Here is a 25470-nt window from a genome sequence, read left to right as displayed (position 1 = left end):
GAGAGTGTTCCCTCCAATCAGAGGAGAGTGTTCCCTCCAATTAAATTACAGCCAGGTGTAACGCATTATAATGTGAACAACCACTGGACAAACTTCAAATTGGCAGCTGTTAAGAAATATTTGGTTGGGCTTGAAAATTACTTTTGCAATGTGTTTCTGGATACTTGTTTGACAACTTGTAGCCTTGGTAACTTTATTTCCCACTTGGTTTTGGTCAAAAATGGGCCAGAGGAGAGTGTTCCCTCCAATTAAATTACAGCCAGGTGTAACGCATTATAATGTGAACAACCACTGGACAAACTTCAAATTGGCAGCTGTTAAGAAATATTTGGTTGGGCTTGAAAATTACTTTTGCAATGTGTTTCTGGATACTTGTTTGACAACTTGTAGCCTTGGTAACTTTATTTCCCACTTGGTTTTGGTCAAAAATGGGCTTTGATCTTTGCCAATCATCCTATTGAAACCCATACTTGAAAAAGGGCCTTAAGTTAAAATGGATAGCTCAGCTGTTAGGAAATCGAGGTCCAATCTTAAGAACAATGGTTGCAGCATGTGTGTGAATAGTTGTTCATCATTTCCCATCCTTAGCAACCTAAATCTTCTATTTATTTTATTATTGTTATTGTAAGTTGACCTGGAATTTTAGCAATTATCCCATAGGAACCAATAGTTAAGGCATTATTCCCATCATGCATCACACCAGATGGGTCTGCATGAAGGGGCAATACTCAGTTACTGGATTATAAACGGTGCATTTATTTGCTCATCTGTGATTGATTTTGACACATTTAATTGATTTTGTGTACATAAAGATGTGGTCTTTTAGAAAATAACACTCTCCTCTGGAGGACAGTATGGCTTTAAGGGAAGTGTACGTAGATGAGTAACAAAAGACATTTAAGAAATTCCTCTTAGACCTGAGTAGTAGTGGCAGTATAGCCGCCCGCACGAGTCCTACATTTCTGTTTCTATTATTCTTCGAGTGTTTTAGCTCAGATATAACTGCACGCGCTTTTACAGTGGAAATCTTCATTAACACATGAGATTGTAGTGGGTAATGACATAAATGGCACTGTGAGCACAAACCATTTTTTTTCTGGGAGTTAAGTTTTTTTAAATTCTTGCAACATCACATTTTGTTTGACTTGGACATTCTGTGATGTTGATTCTTGTGGTTTGCAGGTGTTAGATCGATGCTTATGTTGTGTAAACTTGGGCCTGGTAAAACTTGTTGATGTAACTTGGTACGTAGGTAGGTGTTATAACCCCGACCGTTCTAAAGCGTTTATAGCCCTCTGGTCGTTGGCTGCGGTACTGCAGCAGAGGTTTCATTCTATTTAATAATATGTTAAACCCCTTGGTATTATTCATTTATCTATTAATTCGGCTGAAATTTGTATAGAATTGTATAGTCTAGATGTCGATCAGTAGTCAGCTACGGCCGTGGCGCTTTGGCACACCCGATCCCACACCTGGCTATGAAACGGAGATGGGTGCCGGGCCTGACACATCACACAGTGATGTATGGGCAACTTTAGCTTAGCTCAGCATCACGACAGCGTGGTTTCTGTTTATCTCCTGGGATGTTGCATAAATGGTCTGAGAGGAAGATCAGTTTCCTACACACTATAGATAACAGCTAGCTGGACACAAATGGAAACTGAAATCAGTTAAAAATCATATGAATAAAGATAGTTGGCATAATCAATTGACCTTGGAACGTTTTCGACATGAGTATGGACACTGATTATGTTTTGACGCACCGGCTTTATGTTTTCTGTACTGTATGTTGTCCCTGGATGTTCAAAGTTTGACTGATTGTAACCACGTTTTTTGTCCTGTATTTATTATTTTACATGTATGTTTAATGGGCCCCCTTGGAAATCAACTATGCACTGTTGTAGGGGCTACCCATCTGTTTTCAAGATGAAATAAATAAATAAATAAATGATGAATTGTTTATACACTCATTGTTTTTCCTGATCATCCTGGACTCTCAGTTGACATATGTAACTGAGGCAGAGAAAATAATGATGATATTAATTATGCAAATTAAACCTAATTTGTGATCGATGTATTAAATAGATGCGTAAACCATGATTAAGAAAGAAATGAACATTGATAGAATCATAGACAGATTTGCATAGTTTATTAAACATTTACATAATTTCAGATTTTTCCCAAACAAGACTTCAATATGTTTTATATGTAATTAAGGGCAGGTGTATCAATTGGCCAAAACATGTATTTTTTATGGAGGACATCAGCATGATCATTGGTGTTTTACCTGATATCAGAATTCTTTCTTGTTCAGGGATGGTCAACATGACGAGAAAGTACCAAAATGCAAACTGGGCAAATACGTTGTGTTGTAGCCTATTGATTGTATTTTGTAGAAGGGGCACTAGGGAGGTAGACATGAGTGTGGTTTGATAGTTATAAAGGTGACCATGGGTGAAGTTGCTAACTTGATAAGTAATACCACAGTAGTATACTCCTTGAATACAGGAATGAATAATTTGTTGACTGTGATACCATGTCTTGTCGTTTTATCAGTATTCATGTCATCATATGTCATCAGTATTTTGGCAGTCCATGTCATCCAGAGGATGCCATCCATAAACATAAAATAAGTATTTGCCGTGGCCTTAACATACGGTAATTATACTAACTAAATAACGTAAACATGATCATTACCATGTATAGATTATGCAAATGTGTAAGAAATCTGAATATTTTTCTTTAAAAATTCTCTACGAAATCTTTTGTATATGTTACCAGCAGCAAAATGTTTAGACGAATCGATGTTCTTTCAATACACTCAGTCTTATCATTAAATAAAATCTTAACATGCAGGATCGCAACATGAAGTGACAAAAAATTCGTCCAACGGCTCTAAAAGGACCAAAAGGGCTGTTCCTGCTTTTCTTGCTAAGGCAGTGGGAGAAATAGGAGGGAAAGTCGTTAGCAAGCTTGGTGACAGGATCGCGGAAGGTGTAGTGGAAAACCACCAGGAGAAGGTGGTGAACGGTCTGCAGGACTACCTGGGGAAACAGATGGACAAGTTTGACGATGAGTACAAGGACCTGTTAAAGGACACAAGTGGACTGTCAGCGGGTCTTAACCGTCATGTGGAGGAGGTATGAAGAAAGCTATGTAAAAAGTCAGCAAGATACTACTTTAGAGCTCTTACAATATAGCCAGTTGGAAGCACGTAATATGTCTCTTTTAGTCCTTGCCACGATAATACCATGCTTGTTAAATTATAAAGGCTAGAAGTGATAGTGAAGTCAATAATTTTAATATGTTTAATATGTTTTGTTTTAATCATCAGGCCGACATCCAGCTTGTTCCCAAGCCAGGAGCCACTATGGGTAACATGTATGCACCGCCAGGCTGGGAGATCCGCCATAAGTACAAGTACAAGGATGACAGGTCGGTGTATTCACTGCACGATGGGTAACATAAATGCACCACCAGGCTGGGAGATCCGCCATAAGTACAAGTACGAGGATGACAGGTTGGTGTATTCACTGCACGATGGGTAACATAAATGCACCACCAGGCTGGGAGATCCGCCATAAGTACAAGTACAAGGATGACAGGTTGGTGTATTCACTACACGATGGGTAACATGTATGCACCGCCAGGCTGGGAGATCCGCCATAAGTACAAGGATGACAGGTTGGTGTATTCACTACACGATGGGTAACATGTATGCACCGCCAGGCTGGGAGATCCGCCATAAGTACAAGTACAAGGATGACAGGTTGGTGTATTCACTACACGATGGGTAACATGTATGCACCACCAGGCTGGGAGATCCGCCATAAGTACAAGTACAAGGATGACAGGTTGGTGTATTCACTACACGATGGGTAACATGTATGCACCGCCAGGCTGGGAGATTCGGCATAAGTACAGGTACAAGGATGACAGGTTGGTGCTCGCAGTTTATTAGGTATTGCCATTGATAAATCATGTCTTGCAAATTCTTCTTTTAAATTACAAACTGCTTTTTACCACAAGATTTTTTTCCAGAAGGAATTTACGTCGTATATCAGTTTGAACATATCATTTTGATCAGTAAGCCATACGTAGTATTTGCAACTTTTGCAACAAGAACAACTACCAACAACTCCCAACAAGTAACAGTACTTTATAGCTGCTAATTAATTACGATTGATTTTGTATATTCAAACTAGTGAGGACAGGGGCAGCTCCATTGGACAGACAGCAGCCTACACCTACCCAGCCGGACTAGGACCAGTTCTGATGAACGGCTGCTTCGGGACCGGCTATAAGAATGGGGACCCCTGCTTTCAGGCCAAGATCCCTCGGACAGGTTGCTCTGTAAGTATACAATAACTTATTCATTGAAGTCCATTGTTTAGGATATGTGGGTGATACAAACATGTTTACCTATATATTGATTACAAGTGACGTCTAACTCACACCTGGAAGGAAGCCTACTCTATCTATTTTGTTCGGTTATTAGTTCCCACGTTGACCTTTTGATCTCCCAGTATATAATGATTCGGCGCAGGGATTCTCTCTCTCTGTCCGACGGCGGTCCTCCGGTCACGTCTGGACCCTGAAGGGACCCATCCACCAAGCCCTCAATACGTTTTCTGCCTTGCCCGGAAATAGACGCCCGCTAGAGGGAGGTCATTGCAGCGCATATGTGACTTTAGGCTCCAGACGACAATTTCCGCATCACTTCATACCGGAGGACCAATGGCCGGCCAGGACAAAAAAGACACTTTGACAATTTAACGTCCTCTCAGAGGTCGACCCAAGCCGAAGCTAGATACTTTTTTTGTCGTGTCAAGTGCCTTTCCCAAGGGCACAAGATCGGTGACATGACAGGTTTTCAATCCAGGACCTATTGGGACTGAGCCCAAAGCGATCTTCTTCTAAATCCTAATTCTGTCTCATATCTAGAACCTTATCGACGGTGCGACCTACCTTGGTGTCGGGTTTGACGGGAGAGGCGTCTACTCGGCAGAGTCCAGGAAGAAAAGCATCATCCAGAGATCGTGTAGTAACCTGCAAACGTAAGAAACGTCCACTAATTATCTCCATAAATTACTTATGGATGTTATAATTTTACTGCCATTTGTCTGCCTATCTGATGGTCAATAGAATATCGCAAGAACGGCTAAATGGATTGCTTTCATGCTTGGGGTGTCACTACGGTATGATAAAAACTAGAAATTATTAGATTTTTAGCTTTCTAGCGACTTTCCTTGGTACTGCATTAAAACTTCTGGTTTTGATATTTCGTTTTCAAAACTAGCTATGGTCATGATAGTTGAATGTTAGATATTTCTTGTGCTCGGAAAGAAGTGACATGTTTGGGCGGCACTAATAGCACTTGCATGTTTACACAAATAATTTAACAGAATACCTCAAGAAATAAAAAAAATTCGTATTTTCATGATTTTAGGACAAAAATAAACAAAATGAAGTAAAAATTGTGCCAAATAAGATGAGATATGCAATTTTACTAAGAATATTCTATCATAGCAGTTTTTAAAATGTATCTCTTGTCCCAAAATTGAAAATTTGTCTTGAAAATTTCGGGCAAATGGCCTTCGTCGTCAAGACAAGGTAAGTATGTTTGAGCCCCTTAACGTTTAATTCTGTCACTACTTTGGCATTTTTGTCAAAATGTTTCAAAGACAACAACTGAAGAAAGGAACGACAAAATTCCATTATTTTAGGCACGTATGTAGTTTAGGCAAAGATTTACACACTGATATGCATATTCTGATGACCTTTTTAGGATACATAAAAAGGAAATTGTATATTTCCATTGTTTTTCACAACTGTACTTCGATAAATGTAACACATGAAATTCATGACAGGAGGAACACAAACAGATACTTAACATGCAAATGAGCTTATTTGCCTGATTAATACAATAATGGCAAAATGATTAATGAAAAATTATTGGAACTTTATACCTGGACACGTGTAGGTAGTTGATGATGAATAAACAAAGGTTCAAACAGACATCACTGTATTTAGATTATTTGAATATTGAGGCCATCTTTTCCATGAAGGTGTGAGGACTTCTGAGTCTAGTTGTATTTTTATATCCTTCCTGGTAATTGTCTCCTGGACTCTTTTCTGTTAAATTGTAAGTTAAAGCCCCGGTCACAAAGAGCGTACGATTCTTTGCGATTCCTTGCGATGCACATTATGAGCGCAGTGTGTCGTAAGTAGGGGGAGAATCGGAAGCAATTAATAGTTTAAATATATAAAGCCGTGGTCACAAAGCGCGAAGCGCATCGTACGATGAAGTCATAAGAGCGTACCTGCGTCAATCGCAGTAAATCATAGTGAATCGGGGAGCGTCCTATGGCAAAAGCTAGAGCTGAAATGGCTTTTTAACAATGTTAAAAGTTTCTCCATCCTCGTACGATTTTTATTGCCCCCATACCAGACTTTATTAAGGCCATGTTTTTCTACTTATGAGGTTAAAGATTCATAAATTTTTAGCATGTTGTGATAGTTTCAGTTTTCCCTGATATTGTCGATGTTGACGAAAAGGGAAACTATATCAGTCGCAACTGTTCACAGTAGCAACCAGAGAACAGCTCGTCCGTAGAAGAGCCTGCCTATCACGCACAGGCGATGCAGACAGTTGACAATTGATCGCTACATGCACGTGAGTTCATAATTAGATCAAATCTCATCACTCGTCAGTCTCGGGTCAGTTTACCATAATCGTAATAACCATGGGAACAACTCGAACATAAAGAAATGTCTATGAGTCGGAAATATATATGATATAATGCTTACGATATGATTTTTGTATGATGGCATTTTTCTTGATAGCGTATCGTGATACGATATTCGAAAAAGCCTGACTCGTAGAGCCGGCAAGCCTGCCGAGATAACCATACCAGTACTCGTGTTTGAGTTGAACTTTTGCTTGTAATACTCATGTTGTTATGGTCTCTTTTAATTTATTTTTACAGTTAAAGATATTATAGGAAGGTATTCAACAGCTATGCCCACATTTTGTTGGTTAAAGAAGCGCCGCTATTCAGCAGAGACACACGTAAAAAATCGTGCGACGTTGGAAAAATTTTGAACATCATCAGATGCGTTGCGATGGCTGATTTTGCTTTACTATTGTGCGGAATATGCCATCGCAAGAAATCGTACGCGCTTTGTGACCGGGGCTTAATGTAAAAATATACCGATTCTTTTAGTCATACTTGCATGTTTTGCATATCATTTCCAATATCAAGTCAAGGAAAACACAAGCCAAATTTAGGTCAGAGACACCGCCAAAGTGCCATCCAATCAGTTTCCCTGAGTAAAGTAAACAAACTCGGATTAAGTGTCTATGCTATTGTACAACGTCGGTAGCCAGCTTGGAGACTAGAACTCAATACCTGTAGGTTCTGGGTAAAATACCTGAACTGTTACGCCGACATGAATTCCATAACCATAACCAGTGATTGGTTGGTGCAAACTATTCTGGAAGAAAAAGAGTATTCAGTGTAAATAAGTGTTTAAGATCACCATGAATTGTCCATCGTAACCGTTGTCTGGAATCCAATAATTTCGACTCACTCCACAACAACGTTCTATTAGCAATCGACATGCAAAATCCCTAGCTCTACTTCTTTTGTACTTGAGCAGATATGGCGAGAACGAGGTTCCCGACTCCATGACCGTTCAAGGCATCTATGACACCAAAGTGGAGTCCTACACCTTCAGCTCAACAGAAGAGTACCGACAGTACCTGGCGGAAAAATCAGCCGTTACGTCTGCTAAGGCGATGTTCCAGGAGGAAATCAACAAGGCGTCTGGACACGGAGCAAGGGGCGGGGCTTTTGGGTTAGTGTTCTCGGCAGGAGGGGGCAAATCCAGCCAGAGTGGCACATCCAGCCAATCATCAGGATTCACTGCCGGCTCCAGTGCTCGTGCCCAGCTGAGCGAGCAACAAACACAAACATTCATGGCTATGTTGGAGATGGACATATTCAGGTAATAAAGATCTATGTTGTTCATGATTCTCAATATCAGCGCAATTTTAGTAACATTCTTGGTAGCTCCCGTTTACATCGGGATTCCCCTTTACACTAGGACGGCGCTTTCACATCGCTCTCTCTGCGACCTCCAATTGGTAAAAGCGCGGTAAGATCGCGGTTGGATCGCCAAGGTCACCATGGAAACGCGAGTAGCGCGCGGTTGGGGCAACAATGTCGCCAAGGTCGCCATCACCTTTGCGACTGTTTTGAACCGGGTCAAAACAGTCACTGTGGTAGCGCAGAGGACGGTGATGAGCACAGAGAGAGCATCTAGAGAGCGAACGGCGAGCGCGGCGAGCGCCAATATATCTCAACAGTGGTTTATAACAAAAAACAAAACACATATTTGTTCTTTATCTCTGAAATTCGTTAACCCTATTCAGAAAGGGGGAGGGGGTGGTCGCGGGATTTTGAGGCCTGCGCCAACTTTCATGTCGCCTAACGCCAGAATAGCTTACGCTAGAGCCATAAAATGTGGTGGGTTTTCCTAGAATTTAGTTGCCAGCAATTTAACAAAGCTTGGAATATTTGCCTTTTTTTTCTCGATGCCATGGCAACCGTTTGTTGAAATGCATTTTTGACAAAAATCGCTTATTTCGCTTGTTAGGTTATCTAGAATATCTTTTAAAATTCAATTCGAATAGATTGTACTAATTTGATGACGTCGTCATCAGCCCAAATCCATATGACCAGATCAAGAATAACTACCTTATTATCCCTGAAAATCTGTAACTACCTGGTATTGTTTCATAAAAAAAAATGTTTCAATGGACGTTTTTAGTCTATTTCCATTGTCTTTAGCGAGTATTCTCTGAAAAAAAATGTATTTTGGAAAATTCAAGGCGTTAATATAAAATGGCGAAGCCCAACTGGTATTTTAGATATGCATGACGTCATTTTATGACGTCGTTTTGACGTCATTGATGTTGCTATTGGCAACACAAGTTCTAACAGACATTATCATTCTTATATCTCAGCCGCCACGCAACGTCGAGAGTTCGAGGCAGTTTTGAAAATATCACTGAATGATGACATTGACATGATGCGAACTTCTAGATTTAGTTAAAACCTGAATTTGCAATTATGATATGTACCACGTGGAAGGATATGTTTATTTGAATCGTTTTTTTAGTTTTAGCTTCTTATTGTAAAAATGTCACCCCACCTGTAATATATGAAGAAATGTTAGGTATACGTCTAGAAACTACAACACCTACAGTTTTACCACTTTACACTGCCATTAGCCGACGTGCATGGATTTATCATTATTATTATATTAGATGTCATTATATCGTCGATGATTGCTTTGGTTATATAAGGCTTAAGACGTTTAGTATTGTAGATTATGATAATGCTTACAATATCCCTTTTGTGTGAAATAACAAAAACTTTGAATATATATATATAGGTATGAGATCTTCATGGACGACGTGACACCAGACCGGCTGAATGTGGGTTTCCTGCGAGATTTCATCTCACTACCGGAATCCTACTTCTCTCCTGGAGCAGAAATTATCTTCCGTAAGAAGACATGTGTATTGTTTTATCTATACGAATTGCATGCCAGTTGTTTTTTTACCAATGATCATCTGTGTTCAACTTAGCTCCTGAAATGAATGGTGTTAAAACCGCAAAGACGTATTTTACAAAGTTGAAGAGACCAATAAATAGAATAAACCCAATCATTTAAGACACATATATATTACATATGTGCCGACGTTAATGATAACTCATGCGTTTTTCTCCTACACAAGACTAGAGATAATCAAAGTTTGGGCCGGTTTTCTGGTCATTTTTCAGATATGTAACGGTCAAATTGTTGAGTGTAAGTGCCCTTGTTTGGAAAATTTGGTGAGTCCGAATTCTTGTATAAGAACTAATTTTCTTTCTCAAAAAGCCATGGAAAACAACATTAGAATAAACATTTCAGCAATTTGTATGTTCTTTGTTGACCAGATGGATAATGATAATTTATCGCTTAACTTTAGAAAACTTCTACCTTCGTTGGGGAACACATTACATCAAGTCAGCCAAATTTGGAGGTCAGCTGAAGATCATCAAAACCAAGCAAGCTACTAAGGACCTGACGATGTCTGAATTCGCCACGAGAGCTGAAGCTGACTGGAAGATGACCATGAGCACATTCTCGGCTCAAGCGTCACAAACCAAGTCCAGCAGCTGGTGGCATGAGCACGAGACGAAGAAAGAGTCAAAACAATCCACGGGGCAAGCAGCTTCTGGTTCAGAGTCTCAGGCCAACAGAAACCAAGAGGAGCGAATGTAGGTTTATTCATCTGGGAGACAAATATGGGCGGGAATTGGCGAAACCCTAGCCCGTGTTACAAAATCTCTCACTGTCAGAGCTGATTTGACCTCTTCTACTGAGAAGAAATCTTAGATATGCATCACGTCATTTTATGACGTCATTCTGATGTCATTGATGTTGCTCTTGGAAACACAAGTCATAACAAACATTATCTTCACTCGCTGTTATTTTTTTGTAGCATACCTTGAAGTTTTCTTGGAATACCCTTTTTCGTGGTTCCAGCTAATACAAATGATGACATCATTGATACGTCATAGTATCTTGTAATACCGTCAAGTGCGTAAAAATCTTGAGATATCATGTCTACATCGTTCTCTGAAAATTTGGTGGTCATATAATAAGTCGTTCAAGAAGAGGTGGGCCTCAAAAGATCCTCCTGTCCAGGATCGACCATAAAAGCCCGGTGTGACAGCGATCTCGCCCCCCCCGTGATCTCGCCCCCCCCCCGGGGGCGAAATCACTAGCGATCTCGCCCCCCCGGGGCGAAATCGCTAGCGATCTCGCCCTCCCCGGCTAGTGATCTCGCCCCCCTACCTCGCCCCCCTTTAGCGATTTCGCCCCCCCCCCCCCAAAAAACGGGTTTACATGACATTTTAGAAGTTGATTGGTATAAATCACAAAATGCAGTTTCATAATGATATAAGTACACGAGTTTGATACATAAATCCATTCATAGTATCAATATTAACGTAATTACATGGTAATAAGATAGTTGAACTTGTTTCAGACAAGGAGGGTTGGGTCCCTTGTATTCCCATTATTGCATATACCTGAGTCTTGACATAAGATGTATTTCATTGTATTCACCTGTCCTCAAACAACCTATATATCTCCAATATGAAGTCTCTACCAGGAAGTGACCACAAAAGAACTATGTAAAGTCTTTATTAATTATGCAAATATTAGGTATTAATTAGAATAACGCACATTTTGGTATATGCACCTGGCCAAGGGATATCTTCACCTCCAACATGACTGTTTTTTCTAGTATTTAGGAACTGGTGTTTTACCCGTGTTTCTTAAGACTGGTACTTTACCAGTGTTTGTGTAGCATTTAGCAACAGCTATATCAACTTGCGCGTAGATAGTGTTTATAATGAGAAACTATTATTCACGTGTGTTTTTGTTAGTGCTTTGGAAATGTTTCCAGCACAAGAAAGAAAACACTGTAACAAATTGAAAACATATAGCTGACGTATTCCGTACCATAGACGGTGTTGATTTATACGTTCGCAGTAGCACTGTTTTTATGCCACCTCAGCTGCAAAAATTGTCTTTTTCATTTCAATGTCATGTTTGTACCGAACAATATAGTATCGACTTTCGAGGTATGACAGGCATCTTACGGTACGGTAATAAGGTGCCATAAGGTACCAGGTAACACACCATACACGTTACTCCCCAGGTGCAGTATAGTACCAGGTAGCGCACCTGTAATATGTAGTAACCAGCTGCTCTTGGGGGGGGGGGCGAAAACGCTAAAGGGGGGGGCGAAAACGCTAGGTTTAAAATGAGCCTTATAGATTCTCATGAACTTTCTTAGAAGTGACCCTTTCGCCTTCTGGTCGTGACAATGCAGTCAGACGGCTACATAATGACTCGATGCTCGCCCCCCTTCAGTTCGACCTTCAAACAGGGTTAAGGACATTTATTCTTTAATTCTTGAAAACAGATAGTGTTTGAATCCTGTCACTTGTCTTTAATGATATGTTCCTATACATTGCAGATCATCACAAGACTACAGCAACGAGATGCTTGTGGTGCAAGGTGGAGACCAGCAGATTGCGGCGGCCATCACAGAGATGTACACGACAGCCCTAACAACGGAGCTGAAGGATTGGTTAGAGTCTATCAAGGACTACCCAAAACCCTTCTCATTTGTGTTGAGACGTGTAACAGACGTACTGAACATCCCCTTTGACTCGCTATTCCCTGCAGGAGAGGTGGACTATGGCTGCCTTGGTAAAACGTAAGTTGTAACAGCGTAACAGTTGAACTTTAAACGAAACATTGTCAGCGATACAATTACAGCACAGATAATCTAAGATATCAATAGTTCTGTGCTATGAATTTGGTAAAAGAGAATCCTCCTTTTTTCTGTAGACATTTGAAGACAGAAAAGAAAACGGGCAGAAGGTACTACATACAAACTACAACAAAGAGCAGCGAGGGCAGTCAACACGAGCTGATGCTGAATACTACAGGCATTGATGACAGCACATCGGTTACAGTATCGGAAATCCGCTATTGCAACTTCGCCGACCGGAAAGATCTTGAAGAAAGCATGAACAAGAAAAGGATGTCACTTGAGCGTGCTGTGACGGTGTACCTGGAAGAGGTAAATAGACCATTTTTCATGTCACGCTTGCTTATATCTCATATTGATGACCTCTCCAAGTTCACGGGCTTCAATGTTACACAAATCGGAAGCTTGCTACTATATAGTAAAATATACAAAGAAGCTGCAAGCTGAATGAATGTATAAATTGTCAAAAAAAGTGTACTAATGTAAGAAATGACTCCTTTCTTATTGTAAATTCCTTGACTTGATCTTTGCGTAAAATCTAATTCTGGCCCTCGGCAAAGTTTTTCTTATACCCCATTCACATTGTCGACGATATGGGCGTACTTCACGATCGCTGGAAGGTAGTACGATTTTAAGATCGCTAGGTCAAGGAAAGTCTACATTTACAACCAAACAGTAACTCGTCCGACCAACTGACGTACGTCTTCCGATTTGCCAACGATGATCAATCAATCGGTGTCCACTCACCCGACACCTCAAAGCTTTGCGGCCTTATACCCCCCTCACATTAGGCGCGATTCGATCGGAAGACGACTCTGCGAGCTCTAATTTACGAGGAGGCATAACCCTGATGCCGACGAAGGAATTCCCCCTTCCCGTCATGCCTCCTCGTAATTTAGAGCTCGCAGACTCGTCGTTCGATCGAATCGCGCCTAATGTGAGGGGGGTATAAAAGATCACCGGCGACTAGTCGCTGATGTTAACAGCAAGTTTCGGTGCACAACGAGCATCGAGCGACTCCTTAATATCGCCGACGATCACTACAAATCGCGCGCTGGTCGAAAAACACCGGACGCATTACTGCCGAAAATGTCTTTTAGAGATCGGTCTCTGAAGCCGGGTAGACATCGGCTCACACAGTCACAAATCATTTTTTCTTCACGCGTCCCGTTAGAGGTCCCGGGGGGCTCCGGTGGGCATTCCGGCGGCTTTCGTGCAATAGTCGTATGCTTTAACCCTTTATCGCTCGATGTCCGGCAAGCAACCGTGAGCTGCCCTGTGGATGTCCACGAGTACCCCGTAGGGGTCTGGCAGTGGGTCGGCCGATTCACCCCTTGTGGACAACTGTATGGTCCTTGTCGTACGCCCCGCGAACCACGACCATCATGTTTTTTTTTTTTTTTTTCGGGGGCGGTGGGGGGGGGGGGTATATAAGCATTGCTTGCCTCGTCTTCGTTGACTTTTGCAAGTGTGCCACGTTATACTAAGACTAGCAGAAGCGGAAAATGCCATTGCACTTCAACCGACAGGATGAGCACATGCCGCTTTCGGTGACGACGGCTCGTTACCGTTTCATCCTTGCTCTTGCTACATGGGTAGTGGAAGAGGAGAGACAAGCGGAACGGCAGTGCCAGAAAGGAAAATGTTGGGTTAGGCTCCGAACTATGTTTTGGGTCTACGATACGTTGATGAGCAAGCTATAAATGCGAAAACATTCTTGCGACTTTAAGCCCTTTATGCGCCTTATGCGTGTGGAAAAGACGTGTAGAAAGTGAGTTTTTTTTCTGATGATATTTCCCTAATAATTTCCCCGCCGGGAGCCCGACTCATTTTAAATCCGACTTAAAACCAACCGGGGTCCCGCCCGAGACGAAACATAACCCGGCAGCCGCTAGGAGACCAGAAGGACCCCGACCGGAAGAGCCAAAAAACAGCCCGTAAATTACCCGCCAGGGTCCCTATGTGGAAATGTGACCATGGCAAAAATTGTCCTGTTTGATGACCGAGGGACCCCGTCAGCGGCCCTGGCGGTGTTCCGGGATGACACAACGGATGCAATAGTTTGCAATGCAAGAAGGTTGGGCCTGTACCGTCGAGTACCGTCGGGGTACCGGGCGAGTACCGGGCGAGTACTGTAGGGGACCCTGGCGATGTATTCACGATTAGTTGACGGCTTTGATTCGGCGTATTTTCCTGCCCGGGGCCCGGTTGATTTTAAGTCCAACTTAGAATCAACCGGGGGCTCGCCCGAGCCCCAAAATAGCCCGGCAGCCGCCGGGGGTCTCACGGGGCCCCGCCCGAAAGTGCAGCAATTCAGCCCCTAACCTACCTGTCAGGGCCCCTTTGTGTAAATGTGACGTTAGCATTAAAAAGGAAGACAGCCATATTTGATTATCAAGATGCAGATGAGTTAGCTACATGTTTCTTTACAAATGTTGACCACAGCATATATATATCTCACCCGCAGGGTCGACTCCTGAGCTCAGACTTCCTCCTGCCCGCCGGAGAACCAGGTTGTGAAACCGCCATGTTAGCCTTCCTTCAGGAGGACAACACCGGCGTACCAACATGGGAAGACATGACCGGAGGGAAGGAGTTCACCGTCGTTTTCGACATGCCGTATGACATCCCTGGTGTTTCTATGGCGCAAGACGTGCTGGAACTGAAGTTCTTCCGTCACATGTGGTTTTCTACTAGGAGAGGTTCCATGCCTCATCTGTATGACGGCTACAAAAACGGCGGAAGCAACGTCATTCCAAAAAAGAAGGTGTTATCATTTTTATTAACGGTACTATCCTCGTTATTGCCATGGCAAAACCATGATGACGTCAAGCTATATATTGAATCACTATGAAACAATTTGATTTACATTGCAGCTCAGTGTGCAGGGCCTTGTCATGACGTATGAAGAGGAAAGCGGTCTCTTAACCGTGACGGATGGTGACTACAATGCCTCAAAATCATTCCTGCCAGACCTACAGGGTTGGGTAAAAGGTCGCATTGTGGCCAGAGCTGCGTACAAAAAACTGCTCAACCATCTGAGTCAGAAATCGTGAGTAAACTCAGTACCAGTAACTTCCCACATGGAGTCTTACAAATTAGATTCTGCCTGCCTGTCTGCCTAATTGAATTAACGGTAATTCTAAAAATGTACCCGATCTTAAACTTAAGTTGCAATATTCCATTACTTCAGTTACGTTCATCCCAAAAGTGATGACAAGGGGATATAGGATATTCGATAGAAAATAACGTTAAGATTAAATGAATAAAAATAAGAACACTTTTTTTTGCATATGCAAACTGTTGATTATATTTTCACAGTGATACAGTTGGAGACGTTCCGTGTAACATTCATTGGTCCAACGCGCATCGCTTTGACCCGACCGATGGAGGAAAGTGCATCCACTTCACTGCAGCATCAGAAGGAGACATCTTTGTTGTGTTCGCCAGCATCCCACAAAACCATGGGACTTGGATTTACATACAGATCTCCACTGAAGGAGTGGCGTTGTACAAGGTCAGGAAACTCACAATTTAACCCTATCCAGACTGGGCTTTTTTGGCATTCCCTGGCCTTGGGTGAGGGGGGGGGGGTGCTGGGGGGGGAGGGGGCGGTGCTCCTTCGTAATTTCAAAACGGCTTACTGTACGATTGCCAAATTTTAGGGGGTGATGTGCTTGTCAAGTTTTATAATTCTTTAAATTTTTATATCATTATGACGTAATATGACGTAGTTATGACGTCACTAATTGATTTTTGGTTAAAACGGGGAATTCCCATAATACCTAGATATATCACGCAAAAGTTAACAATACAGGTTTTCTAATCAATGTTTAAGTCTTTAAGACTTCTTTTGTCAAAAGCCATTACAACGACGTCAAAATGACATCATTTTGTATTTTAACTATTACTTTCAATCCGCCATCCTGGATCATCAACCTTAATTGTCTTAAGATACATACTTTTCAACATATAACCCTAAAATCCCATGCAAACGCATTAGAATCATTCACATGTTTTTGTGAAATAATACCAAGTAGTGATGAAATCCTAGTGAAAATAAGCTGATTATACTTTTCACGATATTGTCCGCCATCTTGGATTTTGACGTCAATTACGTCATGACATAAGCATAAATTATGCATATCTAATAATTCATGTCACATTAACATATTTGAAATATCAAAGATGTATGAAAACAAGTGCAGTTTAGCAAGAAAATATTAAAATCCCATTGTTTAGACCAAAATTCGTGATTTTTGTAAAATTTGCCTTTCAGAAACTCGTTACCATGGCAACAGGAAAAAATCATAAATTTACTATATTTTTGGTTTATTGTTGCCAACAATGTTTTATGAAAAGTCGGCAAGTTTGATGGTCATAGCACTAGCCGTTTGGGAGTTACTTGGGATCAAATTGGCGCAGGCACTTTTAGCCCCCCCCCTCCCTCCCAGTCTGAATAGGGTTAACTCAATAAATCAATCGCTAGAAAAAAATCTATTTCGCTAGAAGGGCGGCGTTAATTAAGAGTTTTTAATCCACATTAGGTAACTGATATGGTTGATTCTGCATCGATAAATAAACAAAGTTTATATATTGAAAATAAATATTTTACATGAAAGCTCCTACAGCGTTGCCCCAGCGTGCATTGTTGCTGATAAATTTTACGGACCTGTTTAGGCGTTGCGACTACAAACAACCCAGTTAATCGACAACGCCGGTGGCCTGGGCTCAGCAACCCTGTACCAGTCTTACTTCGTCTGTGTGACGGAGGATGTGGGAGATACTACTACAGTCATTCAATACGGGAAGACGCCTGACAATGAGGTATATTTTTTTAAGTTAACGATGACATAGCATTTTGTACTTCGACAAAAAAACTTGGTTGTCCTGATTATATATGATTGACTGTTAAAAGTTGCTGTATTATACAAACACACACAAGCTTTATTTACACGATAAAAAGTACAGTAAATTTTGCATGGTCAACTATAAACAAAAAAAGAGAAAGAATATATAATACATCTTACAATTCAATTAATTAAACAATATAGGATAATAAGATTCTATCAATTAAACAATATTGGATAAGAATCAAGTGGGGCTAAACTTGAGTGTCACTATCTTTTCTAATTACAAAGCAATATCATATTCATTTACCTCTGTCGGATCTGAAGATATAGTTGAATTACTTCTGGTATCTTGTGTCTTGAAATCTGTAGTATTTATACATAAGAATGTGAATAACTTATTGCGCAACATATCATATACATAGGGAAGTGAAATTCATTTTCAATTTGCTTTGGACGAAATGAGCAGAACCTTTGGTCAGGGGCTACATTGTGGTATCTTCCTGTTTCAATATTCAATTTATGGCCACTTTATTACATGACTGCAATAATAGGAGCGACCACATGTCTGGTTGAGTTTCACATTCCACGAGTCGGCGTCCCTTCGATACTATTCCTTCGGCAGCGGGGAGTCCCCTGTGAAAGTGATGGGGCTATCCCTGTTGGACAGGCCGGCAAAGGACTTCATCATTTGCCGAGAAGGAACGGAGATGATCAAAGGAGTCTGTCAGCAGAAATGCCATTCCGAGTGTAAAGGTGAAATTTCTTAGTTCAATTCTGCGATCTGATTTTGTATTGTGAAAGTGCTTTTATCTCAGTGATAATATTCTGGTGTCAATTATGACGCTAAGCTAGCTCACTGAATCACAGTCATCAGGCTAATGTTATACCCAAATCCTGCATTATAGAGTTTATGTATTACTCCGAGTGGGTACCATACTATTTGATGGATAGGTAGGGGTTAGAAAAGGAAGGTCAATTTCGAAACTGGGCCTCCTAGCGGTGAGTTACGGTACTGCAGCGGAGGTTCAAAGTTGGAGGTAAAATGTTCCTCAAGTGCCAGGTTAATGATTTTTGAGTAATGGATACGTCTTTTGTCAGGGGATAAGTCGTGTAAGTTTGGGACCCCTAGCGGCTTTTTTCAAACTGCAGGGGCGGAGTTTATTTTAGGGTTTTAAACGGAATAACTCAAGTATCACAACAGTGTGCATAATTATATTGTTACCTTCGCCAGGAATATTATGTTTTTGGTAGCGTTCGTGGGTTTGTGGCCAACACACGGTCGTTACGTCTTGAATAAAGGTATGATTATTTGGCGAAGGGATGTGTTCATGGAATTCTTGTTAGTAAATTTACTATGTCGGGACCATTGTTTCTGGATTTTGTGCAGTTTCCTTTAATCTCCCCGAGAATAAGACATCATAGGCTAACTACTGTACTTTATAACTATGATACCAATAGACGACCTTTTGACCATTCACATACTTAGGTTGCCGAACAAGCGGATCTAACTCTCCAACTGACTGCATAGCCTGTAAACATCTGAAGCTGTCCTATCCCTACAGAGAAGAGGGCATTGGCGCTTTTGAATGCGTCGCACGCTGTCCGCAGCACATGGAATCTAAAAATCATACAAGTACATGTACATGTAAGTAACGCTTTTAGCACCACTAAATCACTTTGTCTTGCATACGCATACACGTAGGCACGCGCACACAAATACTCTCACACGTCAGTGGGCCGCCGAAACGGTGCCGAGTAGTGGTGGGTGACGGTACAGAAAATCCAGGTACAGATACGGTCCTAACCGGTCCAGTACCCCTTAAGCCGACATTATGCCACACTCTATCTACTACATATTCTTCTGTTTTAACAGAAGAATTAAAATGTTTTCCTATGTAAGATGGTGTTTAAGTAGTGAATAAAAATTAGCAAGACACATTTACTAATGCCATTAATTATTTAAACAAGTCTTAATGCGTGTCTCAGTGATGACGAAGGAGTTGTCCTGTCTTTTAAAGCAACATTTTGCTAATTTTGCTTGTCAGCAGTCCTGCAAATCTGAAAAAAAGATGCAAAATATACTTAACATTGTTGCTTTTCTTCGTCAGTGAGCTGCGAGTAGACATTGCCTGCCAAATAAAATGCTGCTCATGGCGTATTGTGTTATTACTGTTATTTCTGTACAGGTATGAAGAGGATGGAAGAGGCACGTCCTGATGGTTTGGTGGAATGTGTGACTGAGTGTCCTCTGACTCATTTCGATGAAAACAACATTTGCAAACGTATGTTTATATACTAGTCCCCATACTACCGTACGTACTACAGAATGTCTCAAAATAAATTAGGTTTACCTATACCAATAAATGGAGAGCTTTATTGCAGCCACATGATGTTTCTACTAAATGCAGATGCAGTATGCAATGAATGGTGATAATGACGACACACGTTTTCACTACTGGCTCGTTCTCATTTAATTGTCGAAATGCTGTCGCCTGACTTTACGCCTTGATATGGAGCAAACTATAGACAACATCACTGGTTCCTTCATTTTTCCATAACCCCTGTAATGTTTTACAAAAGATGCACCACAACATTCGTAGAGGTTGATGGATTAGAAGATTATTATAGCCACGGGTGGGCTTTCACACCCTAAAAAATGGCTGTCGCCTGAGAAGAAACGAAGAATTCAAATAGTAGCCAAAAATGTAACAATTCAGTTCCCAGAATGATTGTTCGGCAGTTGAAACCAGCTACCCAGGCCCTCTGTCCGATCACGTTAGATCGCTCCTGTCACTGATCTTGGAGGCTGTGTGAGGTGGTTTATGCCTGTCGCCAGATTCTGTAACAAACGTTACCACCACTAGTACGATAGTTGCCACGGTTATATTATGCACGTATACGACTAGAAATGGCCGTTTTTGTGACGCTGTACAGTTTTTCTGGCTTTCTAAAGAAACAAGAAAGGGTTGGTGACTGTCATTTGTATCTCACCATGCTTAACAAAATGTTGTACAGAAATGACTGTAACAAACGTTACCATTGTTCGATGCTGTCTAAGCTTTCTATTTGACCTGGTGTAAAAAAGCTGCCCACTTTTCAAATGTCCCTAGGGACATCCACTTATACCTAAATGATGTAGTCAATAAGGTACGTCCTTTTGAAGAAAACAGGGTAAAGTCTACTGTTGTAACAAACGTTACCGGTAACGTTTGTTACATGCCCTGTAATGTATTATCAATGGGACCGAAAATAATAAGTTGCCATTTTTTGGCTATGGTTAAAAGAGGAATTTTCCCAAACAACCAAGTAGTTTTCAGTGAAAATAAAGCCGATCTATTTTTCGACCAAAAAAATGCCATTTTCGACATTTCAATGAGAACGAGTGTACTATAGACATATCATCTAAATTCCATGAATAGAATTGTTTCCAATTCTACTATACTTTCTGTATAGCATTTATGACATTAAAAGTCCGAACACTAGGATACTGCCTCTTTTCTGGCAAATCCTGTAGAAAATAATATCTTAATCTAAAATTCTCAAATATAAAATAAAACATGATTTTTTTAGTATATTTATTTCTTTATATAATTCTTTCAAACGAGAAAAAGTTTGTTGATAAAAAAGTCTAATTTCGATCGACGTTTTCCCTACTATAGACATACTATCTACTCTCCAAGCAGAGGTTAGGCTCCGGCTGTTTTTTTTTGGGGGGGGGGGCTTTCTATTTCGTCATTTTTTTTTGCTGTGTCCAACCTACACAGCAAAAAAATGACAAAATAGAATGCCCGATAAAAACGACTAAAAACGTAAAAAAAAACAGCCGGAGCCTAACCTCTGCTTGGAGAGTAATACTATCTTCATTTTTCATATTGACAGAATGCAACAGCATCTGTAAGGACGTCAGTGCCGAAGGGAAAAGCGTCTGCTCAGGTCCCGCTTCAGCAGACTGTGACACGTGCAAGTATCAGCGTGACGGACGTTGTGTGGAAGGATGCAAACCCGGTCAAAGAGCTTTTGCAGGTCTGCAATCTTTGTATACATAATGGCATTCATGATTATAGTTCATATTCAAGTTGTGTTACTGAAAAGTTATTTATGTCATACACAGAACTACTAAACGTATGGGCTTCATTAAAATGTATTTGGAAACATCTCAGTTAATCAATTGTACCATTATTACCAATTATCAAGTGTGATAAAAATGAGTTTGTAATATTAACTTCAAAATTCATCTGTGTTGGTAGAAGTCATTCTTGAAATAGTTAAACTTAAATTTCCAACACCAAAATTGGACTCACCCAAATGTTCGACTGCACAGCATCATGTCTTTGTCAAGGAATGAACAATCCACTGCTGTCGTGACGTCACGTTATGTAGATAGAACACGTGACTCAGTGAGCAGTGGGTTATCTGTTGCAGGAAGTCTATGGCGCCCACCGTCTTGAGCACAAACGTAGGAGTTTTAAAACCTCAGAAGTTTCCCAGCATATACATATAGAATCACCAGGTCATTCGGTTTCACTAGACAAAGTTGAAATCTTGGACACAGAACCATACTTTTTCGCTAGAGGGATTATGGAAGCCATCTACATCAGAGCTTTACAACCATCCCTGAACAGAGACGGTGGGCGCCATAGACTTCCTGCAACCTATAATCCACTGCTTACTGAGTCACGTGTTCTTTCTACATACCCTGGAGTCACGACAGCAGTGGATTGTTCATTCCTTGACAAAGATTGGTACTGTGCAGTCGAAAATTTGGGTGAGTCCAATTTTGGTGTTTTAAATCACAGTTCAACTATTTCAAGAGATTGTAATATCTTATAAAATTCGTCCTTACCTGAGTTATGCTATAGCTACAATGCTATAAACAGACAAAGGAAGAGATATACAGGCTTTGCATTAGAGAAAGGACTCGAGTTGAAACATTTTTATGTCCAAGTGATATGTAAAGTCGCTGTTTTTGGAATTAGGAAGGGAAATTAACACTGAAATGAAATAAATAATCTTATCACTACCAGTCACCGCATGTTCATTTTTTTAAATATTTTGCAGACGGCCTTCTTCTCGTCGGTATGAGTAAACACCAGACATCCCGCATAGGTCTGTACCTACTGCAGACGAATGAAAGCAAACAGCCAATAAATAGAAACAATCGGCCTGTTTACAAACATGAAAAAAGGAACTGGTTCATCTTCTTTAACAATGAGACACAGCGATGGTGGGTAGGGTCTAACATCAATGAAGCTAATGGGTGGCTTTACGTGGAAGACAGCCATTTTCTACCCGAGGACATCACGGGGACCTGGAAGGTGACGCCTTCAAAGAGAGGCAAAGGCCTTGGCAAAGAGAGGGGATGGTTGGAGGACAGGAATGTTACACTGCAGCCTGGTAAAAACTGTCCATTTTTTCATGCACACATCTATTTTACACCAGATATTAGGGTTACATTTGTGCTAGTGGTTCACACGAAGATTGCCATGACAAAAATATGTTCACGCGTGCAGTAAACTTTGAAGCACATATAATATCAGATTTCCGTATGACAAAATATATAATTCAAATCAAGAAGTATCATTCTTGTTAGACAGAGCTTTTGGGGGACCACCTGCGACAGGATAGTCTTGTATTTGAGGCCGACTGCTAGTGTCTCTCGGGAAATACGGTGTATAACATAACGGGAACGTACCTTTTCTCCATTGTCCGGTCCTTTTTCAGAGTCCTTGTCCACTTGTACATCCGGCCGTCTGCTTTAGAGAGCTTCTGGGATAGAAACACATCTGGGATAGGCCTGCATCCCAGATGTACTCCATCCCAAAAGCGCTTCTGGGATGGAGTACATTTGGGATAGATCAGTTGGATACTTGTCACGAATCCACGCGACTCACTAATCTAAACTAACTTGAATTGACGTTCATGTCGTCAACTAAAATTACAACTTCTAGAAGTGTCAACTGGAATGAACTGGAAGTTTCTGGATCTCATGACGTATTTACATACGGGATAGGTACCTAAAATTCCCGGTTAGACATAACTAACACATAAGCCCCGTATTCTGTATATAGGAATCGGACATGAACTCCCGTATCATAAGGAACGGTATGTCTCGGCGCAGGTATGACATGGATAACACTATATGTCTGATACACAATATAGTCTTAAATTTTAGGGGGGAATTAGTAAAGATTTATTCTTAATTAAAGATTAGATATACTCATGGTAAATTTTCATGTGTGTTACTTTTTTCCTTTTTCGCAGCAAAGGACACGCCTCTTACTTGTCGCGGATGCCAGATAGGACATGAGTGTAAACTAGGGGACGAGAGGGAGGATATCTGCTCAGCTGGTACGGCCAGCAACGACGACAGGACGATGTGCGAGCCGTGTGCAGTAGGAGAGTTCAGCAGCACTCCGGGATCGGCGTCCTGTCAGACGTGTCCAGCTGGACTGTCCAGTGGAAGTGGCCAGACGGAGTGCAGAGGTTCGATCCCACTGATTGCTACAATTAATGAGTATAAATAAATATAAATGAAGTATGAGTATAAATGAATATACACGATTCACTCCAAGGACAATTGCTGTAAAGTAGAGATCAGCATTTTACTTTAAATATTCGGAAAAAGCCAATTATTTGCATTTACTTTAAAGGTATTGTCCTAGCCTCGAAGCCTTGACATCTTTTGCTAAAAAAAAAAACGGCAAAAGACTGAAGATACATTACTGAATCGTTATTTATAGGATCGTGATTTTGTGAAAAGGAAGCGGCGGCATTTGCCAAGTATTGTTTCTGTTTAAGTGTTGGAACTTTAACCCTCAAACTACCGTATGGGGTCAAAACTGACCCCAGGCGGATATCAATATGTGTCATTTTAGCATTTCTGGTCAAAAACAAATTTCCTCCCATCAGTTTGTTTGTATATGTGTATTATAACTTCTCATACGTTTTTACCGAGATTGGCTCATTGTTGATTAAGTTACCCTAGAAAGTTTATGTATGGTCCAGTGGGGTCAAAACTGACCCCAGCATTTTTTTAAAGAAACTTTTCAGACCCACACCTAAACAACTTAACACGAAATTTTCAGAGAACGATGTACATGTGAAACAAAACTATGGTGACAGCTTTTGTGTCATTATCATGTTATATGACGACATTATGACGTCATCTAGCTAAAATTGATCGCCATCTTGGATTGTGACTGATCATTATTCCTTTGAATTCTTTTCTTTTTACCTGCATGTATGCAGGTATGGTTTTGATGCTGGTGGAAACTTTTCGGTAGCCGGGGATGTAGGGCGCTGTATCTCGTGAACGGATGGTGCGAGCACGACGATTTTTGGTACGTGGGTTGGGGGTGGTAGCCTGACACTCAGGTGTGATTTTGGGCCTCCTGGCGCTTGACCTTGACATTGAAGGTGGCATTTTTGGTGTTTTGGGGGCACTTTTGGCGCTGTGTGTCCGGAACGATACGCGCGATTGCGACGATTTTTGGTGCATGGGTGGGGGGTTGTTGCCTGTTGTCTAGGATTGACTTTGGGCCTTGTCGCGTTTGAACTTGACCCGGCAGGTCGAATTTTGTGTCCGGGAGGGGTGTTTCCGGAGTTATATCTTCTGAACGGCTGGTGCTGGCGCGATGATATTTGGCACATGTGTCGGCGGTGGCTGAATAATGCTCAATTTTGATTTTGGCGCCCTTGGTGCTTGAACTTGACATTTTAGGTTACCTTTTGTGCGGGCACGGGGCGTGCGCTGTATCTCCGGAACGCAAGGTGCCATTGTGTTGCCATTTGGTAAGTGAGTTGTTTGTGGTGTCCTGGTGGTCAGGTTTGATTTTGGGCCTCCTAGTGCTTGAACTTGATACTGTATAGGTTGACCCTGTTTTAGTGTGGTTGGGGCATCCTCCCAATATCTGCTTGGTTTTAAAAACAGATTATGGTTGGGTGTAGAACCATCATCTGGCCTGGGCCACCTTCAATGTATCAGGTTACTTAGTGGCACTGACAGTTTGCCAGATGACGGGAGTGTGCCAGATTATATATCTGTTGGTCAGGTATAATTGGAGTTTGCTTATTACTCTTTGTGGTGTTTCTAGAGCTGTATAGTACTGAGTTTTAAGTTCCGGTACAAGTTCCTTTACCCTGTTGGCAATCATGGTTGAACTTGAACTTAAACAGAAGAAGATGCAATTTTCTAATGTGGAGGAGAACTGT

General features: G+C 41.2%; 1 protein-coding gene across 1 annotated transcript in view; it reads left to right on the top strand.

Annotated features, from left to right (window-relative positions):
- The window catches only part of LOC118430806, a 34517-nt gene that overhangs the window by 3787 nt on the left and 5260 nt on the right, over positions 1 to 25470 (top strand). The window contains exons 4-22 of the mRNA XM_035841830.1: positions 2857 to 3140; positions 3335 to 3435; positions 4206 to 4353; positions 4945 to 5057; positions 7663 to 8010; positions 9463 to 9575; positions 10043 to 10334; positions 12107 to 12349; positions 12484 to 12718; positions 14874 to 15173; positions 15283 to 15458; positions 15728 to 15923; positions 17087 to 17233; positions 17811 to 18012; positions 18746 to 18904; positions 19446 to 19541; positions 21139 to 21282; positions 22318 to 22653; positions 23521 to 23742. Coding sequence (XP_035697723.1) covers positions 2857 to 3140; positions 3335 to 3435; positions 4206 to 4353; positions 4945 to 5057; positions 7663 to 8010; positions 9463 to 9575; positions 10043 to 10334; positions 12107 to 12349; positions 12484 to 12718; positions 14874 to 15173; positions 15283 to 15458; positions 15728 to 15923; positions 17087 to 17233; positions 17811 to 18012; positions 18746 to 18904; positions 19446 to 19541; positions 21139 to 21282; positions 22318 to 22653; positions 23521 to 23742 — 3855 coding nt within the window. The remainder of the gene's footprint in view (positions 1 to 2856; positions 3141 to 3334; positions 3436 to 4205; positions 4354 to 4944; positions 5058 to 7662; positions 8011 to 9462; positions 9576 to 10042; positions 10335 to 12106; positions 12350 to 12483; positions 12719 to 14873; positions 15174 to 15282; positions 15459 to 15727; positions 15924 to 17086; positions 17234 to 17810; positions 18013 to 18745; positions 18905 to 19445; positions 19542 to 21138; positions 21283 to 22317; positions 22654 to 23520; positions 23743 to 25470) is intronic.

Source organism: Branchiostoma floridae, chromosome 14 (assembly GCF_000003815.2).
Source record: "Branchiostoma floridae strain S238N-H82 chromosome 14, Bfl_VNyyK, whole genome shotgun sequence".
NCBI classification, from domain to species: domain Eukaryota; kingdom Metazoa; phylum Chordata; class Leptocardii; order Amphioxiformes; family Branchiostomatidae; genus Branchiostoma; species Branchiostoma floridae.
This window is presented reverse-complemented; position numbering and strand designations above follow the sequence as displayed.